General features: G+C 34.4%; 1 protein-coding gene and 1 non-coding gene across 3 annotated transcripts in view; both read left to right on the forward strand.

Annotated features, from left to right (window-relative positions):
* LOC139964484 (uncharacterized) overlaps positions 1 to 22,869 on the forward strand; it is a 127,561-nt gene that overhangs the window by 96,014 nt on the left and 8,678 nt on the right. For both annotated transcript variants that reach the window (XM_071966071.1, XM_071966070.1), the window contains exon 3: positions 18,029 to 18,253. In XM_071966071.1, the coding sequence (XP_071822172.1) occupies positions 18,029 to 18,253 (225 nt within the window). The remainder of the gene's footprint in view (positions 1 to 18,028; positions 18,254 to 22,869) is intronic.
* On the forward strand, positions 10,727 to 10,796 carry Trnad-auc (transfer RNA aspartic acid (anticodon AUC)). Its single transcript has one exon. It is a non-coding gene; the product is annotated as a tRNA-Asp (tRNA).

Here is a 22,869-nt window from a genome sequence, read left to right on the forward strand (position 1 = left end):
TAAAATGAACTACCGAAGTAGCCATAGCCTATATAAAAAACTATACTTTATTTTCGGTGGCTTCTCCTTGGTCCATTCAGTGTTGATTAGAAAAGGGTAAAAAATAAAATACAAAATTCATTTATGCTTACCAGGATGACAAAAAAAAAAAACATCAACTCGTATTTCAATCGAGATCAGACAAAATTGTGATTCAATTCGAAACTCTGTGTTTTATTCGGATGTTGAATGCAAACACAGCACCATTCGGTAATGACAAAAACGGATAGGCACTTTGTTCAATCAACCACCCCTCCCCCACTATCGACATTCCGATGAGTTGTTGTCACCTCGCCTTTATAATGAATATATGGAATGGTTAATGTAGTTGAAAGTTATTCACGTATATTGATAAGTACGTGACTTCACTTCAAATCGTACCGACCTGCCTTGCTTAAAACATTAACACTTATCTCTGAGTTTGTATTCAGTCAACAAATAAATCCACATCTATAGTTTGACTGGTGAGAGATGGCGACGAACATCTGTTTTGTTTCTTATTTTTAAGATGATATATGATAAATATACGGTACAGTCGTATTTACAGATCCATTCCCCCACCCCTCCTCATCACAATCCCCTGCATCCCCCCCCCCCCCCATTCATACATTCCACTTACTGGTATTTCTCCTTATACTTTAAGAAAACATAACAAATTAAAAGACATACAGATTTAAGAATTTGGATTGTTTTAAACTAAAACACAAACTAATGAAAAACAGATAAATCGGCCGGCCATATAAAAGAATAGATCAACCGAAAACTTGCCAGAGATATTTGAAAATTTCTTAATCATTTTGTCTCTTAATGATTCACCTTATAAGTTTAAAGAGCTCGAATTGTTGTCTCCGACGAATCTATATACCCTCCTTTCTCGACAAGGAAATCGGCGTCTTCGGCATATTTCGTTCTGGCGGCGAGTTTGGCGCCACGGAGCCAGGGCGCATCGGTCGGTTCCGACCCGGTAAAAACCTCTATAGACGGCAATCCGATCTTCTTTACTCTAGCACTCAGCACATACATACATGATCCGATTGTGTACAATGTAGTGTTGGCATGTACAGTTTCTTATAAATATAGCATCTTGTTTGTCAACTTTCCATTCAAACGTATAAGAGAAGGGGCAAAAATGAAGGAAAAGGAAAAAACTGTACACATATTTGTACATGCGTGGTCTACCATTTGAAAGAGAAACTAAATATTTGCTCCAAATAAATAAAACTGAAATTGTGTTCACAATTATGTAGGTTTCTTTCTTTCAGAGTTAAAAGTTCTTTGAACCATGCAATTTACACTTCATTTTGTCCCCCCCTGTTCTCGTTCTAGTAAACTAGCTTCTTCGTATATTTCGAAATGAGTTTGTTAAACAGACACCCATTTTTTTTTCATTTCTTCTCATTTTGACTTCTAGTCTTCGACGCCGAAAAACCTACCTTGCAGTGCTAAATTTGACCTTTTCCAAGATTAAAATTAGTCTTCCATTCTGCCAATATTTCCCCTAACTTCCTGAAAAGCAAGCAACTCAGTATTTTATAACGGGTATGCTATTCGATAGACCGCTGGCAAGAATCGTCACAATTGCTTTTCAATGAGTAGAAATTCCCTATAGGGACGTGAAAATTGGCAGTCTTATATCGCCACAACACATTTTATAGAAAAATAAAAAGTTGAGATTCTAAGAATAACCATCTTTTTTTTCTTCTTCTTCGAACATCATAAGAATTTTATATTATATTTTCTTGGTCATGATTAATTGAAAATACAAGTTGCACGTGCATTTTTTATTGAAATTAGACACTAGCTCCTACAAGTCTATGTGTTATATGGCAAAATGCGTGTGACGTTTTGTAAATTTGAGCAATAGTAGTGTTTTTTTTGTCACGTTGTAGTAATAAACACATTCACAAGCAGTATACTCACAAAGCAGTGTAATACCGTCGACGGTATTACACTACTTTGCACTAGCGTGGAATTTCACTTCACAAAATTTAAATCAGTACCAACTGGTAGAAATAAGGAACGAACACAAATATGGATATGAAATGCGAAATCATAACATCTGAGTAACTTTGACCGACATTTGATGAAACTGAAGAATTTTATTTTTTACATGTTACTTTCATGGATCAGGACATCCACCAAATATTAAAAAATATAAGTCATAAAATGGTTAAACAATATCCGTTATCATTTTTCTTCACTGATGTCATCGTAGCACACGAACGTGACCGTTACTTCAATTCCATACATATTGTAATTCTCTTTAAATCTCCTACCATTGCTAAGTTCAAAGTTTGTGTATATGGAATCTGCAGGAAAGTTGGAAACTTGAATATCAAACATGTTCATAATTTTTTGACAATTTGGATAATATTTGAAAAAGAAACCCCCATTGATGGCGAATGGAGGTATGGATGCGATTGTAGGCTTTTCTGTCATTGCAAGAAACCTCTTGAAAAAAATGTTTACTTGATTTAGTATGCAGAAAACCCGAGAGAAAGTTAAAACAGCAGTTAAAACAGTTAAAACAGAAAATACCATAACCTAAATATGTCAAAAAGACATAGTATATATAGTCTCTTGCCTTTTGCGAACAAGGTTTTTGTCAAAATCATGCTCAGTTTTGTGACGAAAGGGCAAAAAATATCATTACAGATAATTTACTGGTCTTACATGTTACTTTCATGGATCAGGACATCCACCAAATATTAAAAAATATAAGTCATAAAATGGTTAAACAATATCCGTTATCAGAAAAGAAACCCCCATTGATGGCGAATGGAGGTATGGATGCACCGCAATGTCAATTATTATTCACATGATACGTTTTTAGCTATATGTGTCCATCAACTCTAGATAACGTAACAGTTATGTTATCACTGGGTACTGTTACGTGCTGTTCCCTTTGTATGTATTTTCAGTTGCCCGACAGTTGTTGCCATAGCTAATGACCACGACGAGTGTTTTCTCTTATCAATCATCTCAAATGACCTCGCTTGCACTCACAAAATCCATGTAGACGATGGCTCAAAAAATTAGAGCCCAAGACACACCTTTTGACAGGTGCAAGGCTTGCAGGGACACCCTTGGGATACACAGCATGCAACATAAGAAAACAATCTTTCTTAGTAGTGGTCAATCAGCGAGAGAAGGCTAAAATACACTAGTGAGAGGTGTATTCTACAAGAGTGATCTTCAGTAGATGCTTCACGTGATGTCGATGTGCATATGAGCTTGTATCAAAGCAAACGAGTATATATGTGCAAGACCAAACGACAGTTCTAGAATAGACATATTTTTATATATGTATATATATATATATATGTATATGTATATATATATATGTATATATATATATATATATGTATATATATGTGTATATATATATATCCATATATATATATATATCCATATATATCCATACATATATATATATATATATCCATATATATATTTATATATGTAAGTATATGTACATATGTATCTATAAATATGTGTACGGCAAACTTTCGTAAATTAAATCCATTCGTAGGGATATAGTGTCAAGCTGAAAGCACTCATTTATGTAAATCACACATAGCTTGAAGCGTTTTATCGGCTTAAGGCAGAAACCAAAAAAGAAAAAATAGCTCGGTGAAATAATAAACCAGTTGAGTTATTATCTTTCACTGCAGGAAAAGATCATTGCCAACCGGTAGATCGATCAAACGAATTTGAAAGAAGAGAAAAGAAAAAGGGGGAAAAAATTGAATTACTTTGTTTTGTCCATCGAGAAAATGCCTTGACCGACGAGCACAATAAATCTGGGTTTCTTTAGTAGCATGTGATACACACAATCAAATTAGCATTTCACAATCTAAAAATAGTGTCTCGGAATCATCAAGTGATCACCCTAGCTTAAAGCTCTTTCGAGATGGTTCGTCGTGAATCTGTCAAGAAAGAGTTATATGGGTAGAGCTCTTATAATATATATCAAACATAAACTAGTGCGTCAATCTTATTCCAATCAAGAAGAAGAAAATGGCAGTTTGAACGTAGTAACTTCATGAATATTCATATCAAAGAAACTTCGGCTTTTAATGAATGTATGCGATAGTCGGTACTCCCTTATTCTATATCGTTAAACAAACAAGAAAAAAATCAATATTTGCAAGGGTAATAAAGATAATAAGAACATGAACTATATGATAACAATTATCAATTATACAGTAATAATAATAAAAGAAACAACAATGATAATAACAACAATGAAAACAACACAGTAAAACCGACAATTTTTTTATGTAATCGAAATAGTTTATCGGTCGCAGCGTCTACGATTCCCTTCCTTTCCATATAACAAAACTTGCTGAATATGAATTCACATAAGAAATATTTTCAATAGTAAATTAAAACTTTACTTGACCCTTTAAAATGGGTCTCTCTTTTTAATAATGATTTAATGCTATCTTAAGAAATGACTCACATATTACTAAACCGAATCTATAATACTTATATTATTAATCATTGACTTATTGATTGCATTGCAAAACATCTTCATCTTATGTTAGGATAAATTAACTAGAGAAACTGTCAAAAGCATATCACGTAGAATAATACAGTTAAGTTATTAATTCAATTAGAAAAAAATAACAACTGACAAGTGACGTCAACATTTTCATCTTGTGTTCCGTGCTATATATGAATCTAGCTTAATATATCTCGAGGAAATGGTCTTATACTTGATTTGAATGTTTGTCTTTAGTCACATAATTAACCGATAGAGTTGATTATGAAGTTTTATCATCTATTTTATTACCTAAACACGAGCTCCGAAAGTGTCTGTTCTTTACTATAGTGACAGTATATATATATATATATATATATATATATATATATATATACGTCGAGGGGGATTAAAACGCAGTCAGATATACGGAGCTCTGTTTTTTAATTAGATGTCCTACTTTTTTAACTCTCTTTTTTTTTCCTACCGAGATGAAATCAGCTTATTACTCTAGCCTCGGGTCACTTGACTTCTTCCCCTTTCGGCGGAGATTTACCTCCGATCCAGGGAACGGTATCTTTCTCAGCGAGGTCGATTATTGGGCCTGCTTTCTCCAAAATCAATAAGTCAAGTACAAGAACAATATTTTGATTGCGATTTACGTCAAAGCGGATTTTTTTTTGTGTGTTTGACCATCTTTGGATTGAAGTGTTAAAAAGGATTTATCTAACTGTAATTGGTCAGTGCAAAAGTCGCTGAGAAAGACAAAAAGAAGATTTATGAAGTTTTGCCAAAAAAACAATAGAGTCAGGCTGATAATTTAATTAAGTATTGTTGCATCTTTAGAGCCCTATTGATGTACCTTTTCATAACCAATTCTTTTTGAATTACCAACGGCCATTCTATAGTTGCGTACAAGTAAACTATATTTATATATTTACCGTATGTTTCTACGTTTCATTGAGTTTTTTTTAAATAAAATCAAAATTTTTCCTGAATATAATTACATAATATACATTTTTTAAATGTTGAAAAGAAAAGAAAAACAAGAACAAAAAAAAAATATATGAAACACTCCGATCTGTCAAGCTTTACTTCAACTATAAATTTGGAAATATCATTTTTCTATTTCATATTAACTCATAACAGATAACGGAGACATCGTAATGGATTGGTATGAAAATGATACGAGTTTGTTTTAGTTATTATTTTCAATTTAAATATAAACGATTATGTATAGATTAAGATCGCTTCCAGTGTCTTTATCGTGTTTGTATAGCTATATATAATTATTGAGTACTAACTTGATAAATAAGAATATAATTCAATACAGGATATAAAGCTTAACTCCAAGAATAAATTTAGCAACAAATTAATTGTTAATGTAGATAGTTGGCTAAAAGAATATATGCTACGTTTGATAACGATAAAAAATAATCTCTCGACTGTTTTCTCGGTCATTCTACGAGCTAAGAATAACTTAGGTTACGATTCCGTCATAATGTAATCCTCGGGGGTTTATTCTATCCTCTACTCAATTACAAGCGCAGCTGTGAACTGCATTAAGGAAATCACACACTGACCAACCATATACAAGCCTTCAGGTATCAGAACGATTTACAGGTATAGCTGCATATATCTTCAGGTGATAATTTTTCCCTATACCACATTTTGTCTCTTTTTTTTCCTTCAAGTTATTTCAATTGGATTTGCTTTTTCTTTCTTTCTCTGCCTTTTTTTTTAAGAACTCGTGTGTTGAATTTTGTTCTTTTCTCTGAGCATTTTACCTGAAGATATAATCGAAATCTACATAAGTGTGTATATTTGAGTAACAAGTTTTTTTTTCGACGAAAATTGAAAGTACATTGTTGTGTTTGTGTGCACACATTTTCGTTCTTTGTATAAAAGAAAGAAAGTATAAACGTTGTACAGTTGCAAGATATTTAAGTAGACTTGACGCAACTTGTCAGTTTGCATGATTTCGAGATAAATAGATCGCTTTTACTGTTACTCCTTGTATACTGATAGCAAATGTATACAATAACTACTACTGATAGTACTAATACTAATACTACTATTACTATTACTACTACTACTACTACTACTACTAGTAGTACTACTACTACTACTACTACTATACTACTACCACCACTACTACTGCTACCACTACTACTACTATACTACCACTACTACTACTACTACTACTACTACTACCACTACTACTACTACTATACTACCACTACTACTACTACTACTACCACTACTACTACTACTACTATACTACTACCACTACTTCTAATCCTACTACTACTACTACTGATGCTACTAGTAACACTTCTGCTAACACTACTACTAACACAACTACTACTGATAATGCTTATAATATAACAACTACTGCTACTGATGCTACAAATATCACTACTACCATTACAATTACAACTACTGTTGCTAATATTATTACTACTACTACCACTACTAAGCTACTACTTCTGCTACTTATACTTCTACTTCTACTATCACCACTGCTGCTACTATTATTACTACTACTACCATCACTACTACCACTATTACAACTACTACTACTGCTTCTAACATTACTAATGGACACTTTAAAAAATGGTTAGCAACACACAATTTGGTGATAAACAGATAATCTTTAGGCCACCGAAGAAAATGACGTATTTCCCTGTATCTTTCAGTGTCTCACGCGAAGTAATACAAATGGAAACAAACATATTACCATACAGCCCGCTTTCAAGCAATTTATGCAGCCCGCTTTTTCAAGCAATTTATGTAGTCCGCTTTTTCAAGCAATTTATGTAGTCCGCTTTCAATCAATTATGCATAAGCCAGCACCATTTTGTCTTTTTTTTTATCCATTGCATTTATTTGATGTAAGACATTTTAATCACCGTAAAGATAGATTTATTCTGTTACGAGGTAACCTTTCACCGAATTAACTTTAATCGATATATTTACTTTCCAATATTCTCTCTCTTTTCTCTCTTTACGGCCTACCTTGGATTACAGTCCTTCGTCACAATTTGGTTTTGGGAGGAGGCGAAAGTTTAAAGATAAAAAAGTCTTCTCTCAAATTATTCATCTTGATTGATTTTTGTACATGCATCATTAAAGAATAGATATTTAAATTACCAAATCTCGCCTTTCATGTATACATACACATTCTACAAACTGGTTCACAGTATAATGTTAGTATAAACCCTATTATGTCCAGTTTGCGAATTGATAAAGACACCGAAAATAAATATGTTTCGTTAGTTTAATTTTAATCACTCTATGTGTAGGTAAATCGTTTGTTTTTACCTCTTTATTCTTCTTTTACCCTTAAATCTTATACTTGTCATTGAACTGATTCACGGGTTTATGTTTTAAACCACAAAAGAAAATCAAGCAAGGAAGGGATAAAAAGCGAGAGAATACTTTATCCGAGACTTTAAAAATCTAGTCTTGAGAGAAACCGGTAGTCTCTTCTCAGTCTTCATCAATTTCTGTTGTTTACATAAAAGCACTCAGCGGTATAGTTAATCGTCAAACGAATGAGGGAGAAGGAGAGAGAGATAGGGAGGCAAAAAAAAAACCCCTCTCAAAGTTACGTTAACTGCTCTTCGGTGCTATTAATTAAATGAATTGATCGTTGTAAGCCAACTACCTAAAAGTGACAAGGCTTAAGAAATTCAACACGTGTTGAGGTTGATGGTATTTGTCAGTGAAACTAAATACTGTCGTGATGTGAGTTTTAATTAATTAATACCTCTTGATTTGCGTAGATGTAGTTGCGACTGGTGACCCGAGTACGGCAGATAGAGTGTTTATATATATATATGTATATGTATATGTATATGTATATATATATATATATATATATATATATATATATATATATATACACACATATATATATACATATATATACACACACATATATATATATATATATATACATATATATATATATATATATATATATATATACATATATCTATTTATAAAAAGTGAGTGTGTTTGCGCGCGCGCACTACAAATACTGTAACTAGCCTATACATAGGAATCGTCGAATTTACCCGGCGGCTATCTCTGTTCGTCGACGCTACACACTATATGAGTTTTTAAGTCCGTCAATTGGAGCAGAGAGCTGAGGTTGATTCCCAGGTTGGGGTATTTTCCACTTCATAGAGCAATATTATATACATTGATTATTAATATTTAGGCAGTATAAAAAACAATTTCATTCTGTGACTGACCTAATAATCTTACCGTATAATAACCTTCTGACATGTTTGTGTTCTTTAACCTTACTTGTCGAAGGGCATATTTTAATGAAATTAACGTGTTTTGTAATGAACAGACTCCTAAAACTGTTACACTGACTGAACAAAAAGCGACTTGATTTTGTTTTAACTTTCCTATTGTTTTGTTCTGTATATTCATTTTTATTTATAACTCTGACAAGTAGTAGCAATCATTTCTTAGGATTATGGAACAGCCGTTTCCAATTTAAGGTTCCTTTATTCTAGCCGACAAATTTTAAAAGGCGGTGAGCTGGTCACGTGACATCGTTTGATAGCTGTGTATGTACAAGGAGACACTGCTCTCTGAGGAGAGTGGACGCGCACTCTTCAGTTGAAAGATTCATCATTATGTAAAGAGCAATTTCTCACAAGTTTGGAATAAAATGTTTACATAAAATCATTCCAAGTAGATACGATTTCCATGACTTCAACATGTTGTAACAATTAGTAACGCTTAACCATATACAACCATACACATTTTGGAAGAAAGGAATAGTAGAGTATAAGAATTATTTAGTCCCCATAATCGCAATTTTTCTGCTGTAGCGAAAGGAGTTAACTCTGTATTAAGCTTTGGGTGATAAGTAAATAAGTGTTATTACGTCACGTGATATTTTACACATCATTGTTTAATACTCAATCAAACAGTTTAGTTACTTATTAGCCGAGAGTTTCTGTTTATTACAAGAAAAGGCAAGTTTGTATCCCACCAATTGAATGCAATGTTATATTTTGTACCCAATTTACTGGTGCAAACGTCTGAAGTTTCAAAATTAAATGCCATTCATTATTAGTGCGAATTATTATATAAATTCAATATTGTGAATAGTGCATGTCTATGTCAGTTACATCTTTCGTGTTAGGATTCTATCCTACCACACAAGATGCGGCAAAAGTACTATCAGAGTAATGTACGTGGAACTTTCGCCCCTCTCTTTCTCCTCTTTGTCTTTTCGTCAGCCTAGCAACTCTCAAATAGATTAATATACGACAGACATTATATCTGCCCTTTCAGTTTAAACTGACCTTCATATTAGCGATACGTCAGATATGAAAGAAAGGGGGGGGGGGGGGAATGGATGGGAAAATGAGTATAATGTAGGCTACAGTAACTACTAACTGACCCAAGACTGTCAACACATTGTGAGGTGCCTCAACGGACCATAAAAGACGTTGATTTATACGTCTCGGTAGGCAGTGACACCTTTAATGTTCCTTGCATGTACCTTATAGTAAAAGAATAAAATGGTGACCGACCATGTAATATAGCTACTGCAGTGTCCTTCTGCTATATATTACACGTTGAAATTTACTGCGTTAAAACTGTTCAACTTCAACAGATGCAGACAACCCTAGAAAGAAACTTGTTGCGTTTCCTTGACATAGGCCTATATCTGCATGCACTTTACTTCGTTCATTATAGTAGTGTTTCTTGTTGTTGCTTAGGCTATATACAGCATGACATCGAGTTTCTTTTTGCAGTTATAAATTTTCCTTAACCTTGTAGCATGCATTTAATGATAACTAATTGATAAAATCGAAGGGTAGGCTTAGGTTTATCTGCTATGAAACTGTGGTAGCATAGCAAAATTGTTATATCTATTTTGAAAAATTAGAAGCATTATATATATGTTAATTGTGTGATGTGATCACGTAATCCATATAAGCTAAATATATATATAACAAAAGTCTGTTCAAAATATCTCTTTCGAGATCCGGCTTTAGGAATCACAAATGACTTCGCGTTGGTTAGAATCATTTTTGATCTCTAAATTAAGGCAAATATGTGACCAAAACAGAACTAGTTATGCTCGATACAGGTGACAAACGCCTACAGTTTCGGAATTACCACCTTCCTTACCGGTTTCGAAACTCTGGACGAACAATCGGAGCCCATAGCCTAATGGTTAGGGTGTCTGCATATCAAGCGGGAGGCCCGGGTTCGAATCCCGGTGGAGGCTGGAAGTTTTTTCACTGTTCTGGATTTTCCAACTATCAATTATATAGGCCTATATATAAATATATATATATATATATATATATATATATATATATATATATATATATATATATACAAACACAACTATACCTGTAGTACGAATTCTAAGCTTGCGCAAAATGATCCCACGTCGCAACAGTTAATATTATGATAGAAAAGACAAAAGAGACAGAAAGAGAGAGAAAGACCGGGCGGCAAAAAAGAAAAGTGTTCAGATATAATATATAACTCTATACGCTTCATTATCAACGTTGCATGTAGTTTATATCTCAGTGTCTGGAGGAAATTAAGCTTCCTCTCAATTGAAATCACATGACGTATTGAAACCGAATATTACGGATCTAATGCAGCGATAAGCACATATGCTATTTTTAGTGCAGCCATCAATTTTCGAGCCTTCTTCTCACAGCGAGTGAGTTCGTTAATGTATAAACTCTCTATGTGAAGAGAGAGAGAAGAGAAAAAAAACATGAAACAATTCAACCGTTATCCCGTTAAACGTTAACTTTGGTATTGAGTAACATTGACGGTATTGGCCTATGTATAGGCTATACATACTTCTATGGAAGCCTACACTTTGGCGTTTGTACAGGCGAATCCCTAGAGAACATTGAAATAGCATAGAGACAAACCCTAGGGTATTAATTAAAGTACTATGGAAGTGCTAAATGAAGAGCCAAGCTGTAAGCGGTCAGTTGTTTCTTAATTTCCTTCGTTAAACATGACATACCAGCAGTGTATATATGACGTCAATGCGTGAGACTAGCCGAGCGTATCGTTTCTTCTGGCTGACTGACTCGTTAATCACACAGTCTTGTTACAGAGACGCACAATGAAGCAGTCGAGCAGGTGCAGTTTAACCTACATCTATATCAACCCGTCCGGTATGACTTATAAGCATATATAACCCGTATTCTACTACATGACCTTTGTAGTATGTTACTGGTTGCTGAAGATAATTTACCTCTTTCACTTTGTTTTAAAGGAGGCTTCTGTTGTACAATCAAACAATAATAACGTATTGATCTTTTTGTTGTTAATGATGTAACTATATAGTATGTAGATTGTAATATTATTATACTTAAAACAATAGATGACAATGGATTGCAATGGATGGCAATGACAACACTTTATGATACTAAAGAGGATATTTGCCTGTTAGTACTTAAAGGTGGCTTTTATTGTGTTGTCACAATAGAAATAGGAGTACCACAAAGAAGGAAATGGTGTCGATATTGTGAATAACGTGATAAATAAAGTTGGATATAATACAATAGTTAAAACAATTACGTATTGTTAATACCAGTTACCATGATGTTACAACACTATGCGTAGCAATATACAAAAACAATGGATGACAAAGGATGATATATGGCATGACAATGGATACCATAGGATAACAATGCATGTCATTGGATGACAATGTATGACACCGAATGACAATGGCAACAGTCGCCTTTGCCGTATAATACATATATAGGTGTATCTACTATGGTTGTATCCTAAGTTAAGTTAGTGTTGTACAACTGTATAGGCCACATATAGTTCTTATTAAAATGCATCACGGATGTTATAGCATCATCATTCGCCTCTGAATTAGATAGTTTCAAATTACCTAGAACATGTGTTTTAACTTTCGAAACTGAACATTTTATGATTTTATAAATGTGTAAGTCTTTAACGTGTCATTAGGGATTAGTATACATCGTGATCGTCATTTGACTAACCCTAACTACTATTCCAATAACTTAAAGGGTAACGTGTGATGTTGTCCTTCAACCTTTAGCGTTAAGAGTCTGTACGATTCCTACATTTATTACAAAATTTAAGAAGAATAAACGGGTAGACGACAAAAAATGGGGAAAATCGTTTTAGAGGAACTTCCAACTATAATAATCATATCCACCTGCACAGTCGCTGCAAGTCGCTGTATAGTCGCTGTAAGTCGCTGAATAGTTGATGCATAATCACTACACAGTCTTAATCGCTGGATAGTCGCTGCATAGTCACTGCCTAGTCGCTGCATAGTACGCTGGATAGTCGCTGCAAGTCGCTGCATAGTCGCTGCACAGTCACTACATAGTCATTGCATAGTCACTGCATATAGCAAGCTATCAAGTTTAAAGGAGACACAAACACAAACCATCATCTTTAGTTACCTCAAATAGCTATTACAAAAAATCTTGCTCCATGTTGGAGATATCCTAGTTTAAAATTCGTGTCTGTGAACTGTTATTTTAGTTTATCCGTAATGTCACAATGTCACTATACAATCTGAGAACGTTTGACTTTCTCTTTGTTGTTATGTTCATAGTTTCAAGGTAGGATGTTAACAGTGTTGACACTGAAATGAGTTCTATCATTATAGGACATGTCACTCAGTAAGTGTCAATCTGTCAGTCAGTCAGTCAGTCAGTCAGTCAGTCAGTCAGTCAGTCAGTCAGTCAGTCAGTCAGTCAGTCAGTCAGTCAGTCAGTCAGTCAGTCAGTCAGTCAGGTAGTGAGTCAGACATTCGATCAGTCAGTCACTCAGTCACTCAGTAAGTCACTCACTCTGCCAGCCACTCAGTCAGTCAGACAGTCACTCAGTCAGGTAGTCAGTCAGTCAGTCACTCAGTCACTCAGTAAGTCACTCACTCTGCCAGCCACTCAGTCAGTCAGACAGTCACTCAGTCAGTTAGTCACTCAGTCACTCAGTAAGTCAGTCACTCTGTCAGTCACTCAGTCAGTCACTCAGTCGGACAGTCACTCACTCGGTCAGTCACTCAGTAACTCAGTCACTCACTCAGTCACTCACTCACTCAGTCAGACATTCAGTCAGTCAGTTAGTCAGTCTATCTCTTCGTTCTCTATTGAACTTCTCCTTTAAGTTTTACTCTTTTCTTCTTTTAATATTTCCTATACCACCTCATTGCGTGACGGGTTCGTTTACTGCCTCATCTATTATGCACGGATCACAACGTATTGTCAATTGTTTAAAAACTTTCCTCTGTCGTCTCCCCTTCGTTTTCTTCGTATTTATTATCTTGGTTAGAAGGGCCTCGCGATTGAATAACATTGTAGAGTGACGGATGGTGACTAAACTATTTATAAGTTCACCGAGTCGCATCATTGTCTGCTGTTTGCTGGCTATGTATGTGTTCCCACACAAGAACCAACATACATACATATGTATACACACACACACACGCACACACACATGTCCTAGAGAAATGGGACTTAGAACAGACCAGAAATCGGGTTTCCATATATATATTTATACACTTCTAAAAACTGAAATATAGGATGAATCATGAATAGTACGGTATCTGGTCAGTTTTCTTTTTCCTTTTTTCCATCGATATTTCGTTCCTAGAATTTGCTAATGCGTATCAATTCACCTTTTTTTCTCTGAAAGGCTCACTATACTGGAAAGAACAGCAGATAAGATGGTGCAGAGGGAAGAGATAGAGAAAAAAAAAACATCGTCCGGCCTTCATGTGTGAATTATCAATTTCTTACAATTAATCAACTTCCCGCAGAGCAAATTTCATTAGTCAGATTATTGTATAGTTGATGGTGAAGGAGGTGGCATTTATTATCCCGAGCTGCGCCAAGGTTAAGAGGCTGAATGCCTCCCCGCAGACATCAGATAATTGTTAATGCAATGCTTCTAAAGGACAATGAACATGCGGAAAATAAATATACACGACCAGAAAAGACAATACAAATATATAAATAAATAAATAAAATAAAATAAAATAGAAAACTTAAAAAAGAATGTGACTTGAAATCATTTCGTAATTAAATTATTTGTCGACTTTGATGATATCACGTGACTTATCACAAGACCGTGAAAAACTTAAAAAAAAAACATATAAAATGAGGGCGTCCTGTATAGATCAAGTGTACTATATGATATATTCATCTTTTTACGTCAGGTTTAATCGATAAGGTGTATTTATTCTTAGCAACAAGCTGTACGTCTGACGTTGTCGTGACTTGAAAAGCGTATAACCTTTAAGGGTCACCGTGGCACCAAAGAGGCCCCCTGGAATGGTGATATCTCCAGTGTCCAGTTTATAAGCTAGAGACGACGATGTGAGCGAAATAGTAATTGATTTTTGTTAGCTTATAAGGTTAAAGCTGTTATACTGCTTATGGCAATTTGCAATTATTGGCTGATTGGGGGAAGATTTTGAGTGGGTTTTAGTCTTGAATTGATAAACGGTCAGGTCCTTTTGAAAACGTAAAGCAGTTTTAGCTGAAAGTTTGCCATTTACAAAATCAATTCTTTATTTTATGAATATATGTTATTTCAGACTAATTTTACTACTCTGATGGCGTCACTGTAAACGATTTACAATCGGGATGATAGAAATCTATCTAACATCGACTATAGACATCCAATTTTTACTGCTTTCTAAAAATGTTTAAAAAACTGTTTATGATATTTTAAGAATTTTCGAAACGTGCGTGTCTTCCTCCATTCCACACAATAAATTGTCATTGAAAGGAAGAAGACGAAATCACCCTCCCCCCCCCCCCCCCGCTCCTCATCCTCCCTCATTTCCAAGAAAAGAAAAACAAGTAAACGTGACATTTCTAAAACAATTTACATGTAATTTCGCATTCTCTGTATTCGTTGAAATTGTTTTATGAACTAAGACATAAGAAATATGTAATTATCGAGTAAAAAAAAAACTTATAATCGACGTGAAATTCTTGCACACAACTCACATTTAAGTCTGTTTAACGACCTTAGACAGTAAGAAAGCCACGGAATTTCTTCATTATCCGTTCTCACTTTAATTAATCTTCGTGACAAAATTGCCTGATAATGCAAATCTTAGGAAAAAAATTAATGGATCAGATTACAAAATATTTAGAAAAGTATCATGTAAGTAGATACTAACATGTAAGCTTTTAAGTACATATACGAACGCTTTAGTTTCGGTACAAACTAGAAACATGACCAAAAAACCTAGTGAAATATTAAAGTGAACAGATTATTGAAAAGTTGGCGTAAACAAAGAGCCCCGTTTTTTTTTTGCTTTTCCCTTTTTGCCTTTAATAATGGGTTCCTTTTTGTACTTAATGTTACAAGACCATAAATCCAGTCGTAAAGATTTTCAAAGATTAATCAATCAGTGGTGAGAATGACGTCAGTGACCGTGGAAACTAATCTTCTTAAGTTGCACGATTTGCGTTTCTTTTCATAGAAATATTTCTTAATAACGAAGAACATTTTCATTGTAGTAATGTAGTATAAGCACTTCAATGAGACAGTTGAGTAACCAGTATATATGTATATATATACACACACATATATATATTTAAATACATATATATATATATAGGCTATATATATATATATATAGGCTATATATATATAGGCTATATATATATAGGCTATATATATATAGGCTATATATATATATAGCCTATATATATATAGGCTATATATATATATATATATATGTATGGGTGTATGTATGTATGTATCCTATAATACAAATATATATGTATATATATATATATATATATTTATATATATATATATATATAAATATATATATATACATATAATTATATTTAAATATATATATATTTTTTATATATATATATATATATATATATATATATATATGTATGGGTGTATGTATGTATGTATGTATGTATGTATGTATGTATGTATGTATGTATGTATGTATGTATGTATGTATGTATGTATGTATGTATGTATGTATGTATGTATGTATGTATGTATGTATGTATGTATGTATGTATGTATGTATGTATGTATGTATGTATGTATGTATGTATGTATGTATGTATGTATGTATGTATGTATGTATGTATGTATGTATGTATGTATGTATGTATGTATGTATCCTATAATACCCTAAATAGCTGCAGCTGTTGAAGACAGGTATATACACCTCTACATACATACCTATACATATATACATATATACACCCCCTACAAGGGGCCTAGAAGTAATACTGATGTCTACATACGATTGTTATTATATTTTTTTTTGAAACATTGACTAATGTCTGCAACGATGAGGCATTCATGATGAATCAGTGTAAGGGTAGACTATTCATAGCCTGAGGTGAATTTCATTTTTCGGTTTCAGATTACAACCGTGTCAAAGAAACTGACATTATAGTAAGCTCTAATATTGCTTTAGTCTCGCTGATACTATATGTCATTCGTTTTGAATTTTGTTATCACTAACAAGACTGCATGTATACATTTAATAATGTCTAGTGCCAAACAACCATGCGATGAGCAGGAACGAGTAGACAGTGTTTAATATAGAGAAACAACACATGTTCCTATATATAAGTAGTATATTGTGTCATCAAGACGGGATAAAGTCGCTACTTGGCCTTTTTGAGTGGGATCATGCGTATGAGCCTTATAATGATTTTCACCAGCCAGACGGATTTTCATGAATTCAGCCGATTTGTGCTGATTTTCATGCGTAATGTTGAAATATTCACCCATTGCCAGCCAATCTTACAGTTCTCTTTTTCAAGTTATATTTAAAAAAGACTGGTTTGTTTTTCACATTAAATTTATAATTTATATGACTTTTTTGGGAAATTAAAACTTTCGAATGCTCAGGGTAGTAATAAAACTTTTCATATTGTAATAAATCTTTAGACCTAACCCTAACGTTAACAATACCCCATAACAATAGAACTCTTCCGAGGACGTGGTGATTCTTTAGAAATCACAACCGAGGACCTGGAATTCTTTTGTTCAAGTCTTCGGTCAGAATACAAAACAAACGCACAGGCACACACATACGCACAAACACACATACTTGAGTTATAAACAGAAAGCAACACATATATCACTCGATGCTTAGTCACGATAAACCAATTAAAACAGTAAAAAATATCATAATTTCAAAAAAAAAATGAGGAAAAATTGGGAGGGGTGATTAAAAAGCGTTATCGGCGTTTCCTGTACCAAAAGACTGCACCTCAACATTATCTCTTCCACTTCTCATGTATTTATTTGATTTGAATTATATATTATGTTTTTTGTTGTTGTATCTTTTTCCCCAAATATATTTTGTTCTTATTTCTGATAAGCCTATTATACATTATGATGAATGAAAATGCCATGTTTAAATGATTACAGAGGAAGACATGAATTAAATATGTTTTTCCCATTTTCTTTTCTTAAACAATATAGGTTATGGACACATTGCACCTGTGACGTGGGTAGGTCAAATGTTCTCCATCATCTATGCGTTAGTCGGTATACCCCTTATGTTACTTGTCTTAACAAACGTCGGACGTGTCCTCGCCAACAGTGCTCGCTTACTCTACATCATGTACTCCAGTAGACTCTGTCAGAAAGTTCGTTGTCATAGCAACAAGAGGAAAAAGAGAAGAGGGAGAAGCAGCAGAAAGAAACGTAAGTCAGATATTTTCATAAAAACATATTACAGCAAAATCAATAATAATAATAATATCATTAAACTAAAATATCATTTTCGTGTGATTTACATTCTTCTATAACTACAATATAAGTTAGAAAAAAGTTTGAAACACAGGAGGAGGAGGAGGAGGAGGTTGGGGTTGATGGTACGTGGTTTCCATATCCAGCCCTTCGATTCGAATAGGAAAAGGGCTGAAAAGGTGCATTCGTTCCTATTGGGACCGATGGTATTATATTTTGGCTTCATGTAGTTCTTTGCACCCCACCACCCCCCCCCCCAACCCGCCATCTCTTCCCCTCCCTCCCACACATACCCCTCGCATTATTCTACCGCAACTGTTCGTTTCGTGGTATATAAGATCAGGGAGAGTGAGGCAGAAGTGTTTAGTTTACTCACAACGTTGATCTTTATCTTTACGGAATGGGAGAGGGCGGCGTGGCCGCAGGGAATGGGGGGGGGGGGATTGGGTGGCAATGAGGACCCCTAAGGCTGAATTAGCAGGATTGTAATTTGACGATACTTCCTTTGCTCAGAAAATGAGAGTAAATTTACGAATGAACTGCGTTTTTTATTCATACCTAATATCAGCTGGTTTGAATATTTAGTTTCAGCGTTGCTCTGACACGCAATGATATGGCAATGGCACGTAAATAAATTGCTTTTATGACTTGTAGCGTCGTACGACAAGTTTTAATATCTCGAGGGAGCCTGCCGGTAAATATTGTTAAGTCAAATATTGACAAAAGCTATCATGGACACAAAATACATCCATTGTGCAGATACAACCTCTTGCAAGGCCTGACCTAATATTCATATAAGCTCTTGGCTGAAGTAGTTATAACATCCCCCCCCCTCCACTAAGAAAAAATACATTAGCTAGTTAGGCTTAACATGTTTGCTGTTGATAACACATGCAATATTGAACTTGTGGTTCTGAGAAGCGTTAATAATTTAAGTGAAAACATATAACTCTTTGAATGAATAACGATCGGATCCGTTGGAAATACATCATGAGTTAGATATAATTTAAACCAAGTCATATTCCAAATTTGGATGCTTTTTAATATATTCATTTAGAAGTATATGAATTGAAATACAAAGTTACTTTATATATTCCGTATTCGTTCACAGTTGTTTCTGTCGTTCGAAAATGAAAAATTTATGATACGGTTCACTCGCATTTGACAGAACCAGGACAATTCAATCAATGGCTTAGATGATAATCTTCAATCATTGAAGATTAAATATCTCCTTCATGTGACATATGTGTCTTATGTATCTCTGTGTTTTGGTTTAAAAGTTGGAGTGGGTGGGTTGGGGGGGGGGGGTGGAGCGGGAATGTATTTGGAATGAACGTTGTCTTGTGTCTTGCGTCTTGCGTCAATTAATAAAACCAATTTGATATGGCGCCACTGTAGGCAAATATTTCTTGTTTTAGTATTATCATTATTATAATTACCATCAATTTTTATGTAGCCATTGTTCTCTCGAGTTCTTTGAAATCTCTTCCGACTCTATGACTCTAAGAAAAAAAATCAATTGGATATATTACTTTATATGTTTGCTGTTTATGATATAATGGAAAAAAGCTCGTTATAAAATAGTGCAAATATTCTTAGCGACGAGTATTGGTCTTGTTTAAAGATTTTAATTTGGAAATTAATATTTTAATAGGGGAAACAATATGAAAGCTTGGTTACATATGCCCACGTGGTCTTTTTCATGTAAATATTATAAATATCTTTTTGAAAGAGATGCTTGTTATGATGAGCAACACCAGCCTGTATTGTGAACAGCACCATCAGTTTTTTGAACAGCGTCCTCAGTTATGAACAGCGTCCTCAGTTATGAACAGCGTCTTCTGATTCATTAGTATTTGAAAAACGTCCTTATGAATTGTGAACAGCGACCTTCCTTATGGATAATTAGACCAGTTTGCTCGTAGATATCCCATTATCTATTGTGACAGGATTCATTTAAATACTAGATTGACGGCTTAAACAAGTCTTACAATGGCATCAAGGCGTCTGGACAGTGTTGGGGCTTTTAATGTTGACCTCGTTTGTTGTTTTCTTGACGTTGTTTTTTTTTACTTTGGGAGAGGTGGTATTTGATAATCTTGTTTACTAAAACAATAGTAAAGTTTTGAACTTTACCTATAAAAATCTGGCGCTGTATTAAGTAATTCACCATAGTATTCACCATACCCTAAAAAATGTATATATCAAGACAAAACATAAATAGAATTAAATGTTTCCACTCCCAGTGAATCTATGACATCACACACTGACAAAATGGATGCCTTCTGATGACGTTGACTTTTAATGCAGGGTATCTCCATTACCGAAACGAAATTTATGTTAGCTATATGGGGTAATCTTCCTCTCGTCGATCTTTGAAGATGTCGTTGGTTGCTTAAATTATCCATTACTTTGCATTGATAATGCGCTTTTCGCCGCATTTGGGCTGCATGCAGTTTGATCAAAATCGTTACGATATTTTACGCAGTTTATACGCTTGGACTATAGGCGTACTTAGTCCATTGGCATATACACAGACCTCGTCATTTACCAAGGCCACCTGAGCATAGATAGAAGGTTTTAACTGACCTATGTCCTATCTATAATATGAATGACTGATGGCTTGGAATATCGCGACATACCCTCACTTTGCCAGCATGATCGTTTTTATATTTTGAGCTAGAAGAAGAGGTGAAAGTTTCGCATAATACTCGCTCAATCCATCTGTTGGCGTTCACCGCGGAATCTTCCTCTTTTACCCACGAAATTAAGGAATAAACAAAAACGTCTACAAATCGTACACAGTCATCTTGATTTTTAGGCTATCACTTTCTCTTCAAATTAATGAGGGGGTGGTGGCAGAATCTGTCCCGGGGGTCCAACCTGACCCACAGCGCCATTTAACTTAGTAGAACACCATTGATAGTAGCTATAGTTAACGTCAAAATAATGTCCCACAATTCTCATTACATAACGTAACATTTATATATAAACATCGAACAAAACAACACTGAATTAACTTAATGTATTCTTCATAGATTATCGACCCAAAAAGTTAACGATAAATACAAATTTAATATGCTATCGTGTTCAATAAACGAATCGTTTTTCATCTTTACAATGCAATAACCAACTATTTTCTGCGTACATCGCAAGGGCTTATAGCCGTGAAACCAACGAGTGAGTGCTTTCTTATATAGCCCAAACGGCCACGTGACGTTCGTTAACAATCCTCCTGATAAATGCCAAACGACAGATTATGACCACTTTCGTTCTAGTTTATTACATCCTCTGGTCTTTGTTTTTTTTTGTTTTGGGGCTTTCTTTATGGCGGGAAAATTTTACCATAACGGTGACACAATATAATTGCACACTTCTTTGTATACGCAACCCTCACTATCTGTTTAGATTGCTCTCCAACGGTCATGTAGGGAAAAAAACATATTCATATAATGACAGATGACAGCAGCATCCTAAATCAAGGCTTCTTTACTCATTCGTTGCCATGGGAACGTCAACCTATGTTGCCGTAATTGTCGAAATGCAAATACATAGGAAAACACTCATCAGTTAAATGAGACGATTCAAGGCTTTTTTTTTTATCTTTACTTTTTTGGCTTGATAATGTCAGATTTGGTTCATGAAAAGAAATCATTCCACGCGCCGGTGCAAAGAGGAAAAAAAGAAAAAAAGAGGCCGCTTTTCTTTACATTTCTTCTTTTTCTTCTTCTTCTTCGTATTTTACTTTTTTCTTTCTCTTTTTGCGAACCGAATATGAATATCGTCCCATGTGAGTTATAGCCTATCAGTGCAAAGTAATCATATCTTAGCCTAGCCTCTTACAGAAATCTTCAGGGATGACACTCAATCATTTCTCTACTTTTGAAAGAAACTTGTCATAAAGACAAGGATCTATATATATATAAAAAAACGCGGTGACACTCTATGCTTTGTACCGTCTGTGTGCATTGTACGGGCAACAAAATTAAAGCTTGGTTGCATCAATCGTAACTCACTCGAGAAATCGGCTTTACTTAAAATAAAATATAAAATAACCGAAAGGAGGGGAAAAGAGCACCTTTCTTTCAGAAGCGATCGACAGAAGAAAAATTGTCGAAATTATATTGATAACTTGTCGCTTCAGGGGACCATTTCAGAGAAATTTGCTGTTGGTGGCAAATATTTACACTGTAGGTTTTAACTTGTATGTTGAATTACAACATATAGTTAAGGAGGGGAGGGGGGGGGGGGAGGGGAACAACCGTGATCTTTGACAAATGTGTCAGAGATGTTTGTGACGAACGACTATACCCCAAACAACTACAAAAATCTTGCTCCGTTTGGTTAAAAGTTTAATTTAAAATTCTTATCTGGGAGTTGACAATTTGTAAATTTATGATGTCATATTGCCACTAGGATCTGTAACCTTTTACTCTCTATTTTTATTTTTCATATTTGTTATCGTAGCATGTTGACCAGCGTTGATAATGAAACTAACGCCATCATGTGGTCAAGTTAAAGAGGTATATTTTACATTCAGCATTATCAAATCCATGTCCAGTCAAGAAAGT

This window comes from Apostichopus japonicus, chromosome 23 (assembly GCF_037975245.1).
Source record: "Apostichopus japonicus isolate 1M-3 chromosome 23, ASM3797524v1, whole genome shotgun sequence".
Classification (NCBI taxonomy): domain Eukaryota; kingdom Metazoa; phylum Echinodermata; class Holothuroidea; order Aspidochirotida; family Stichopodidae; genus Apostichopus; species Apostichopus japonicus.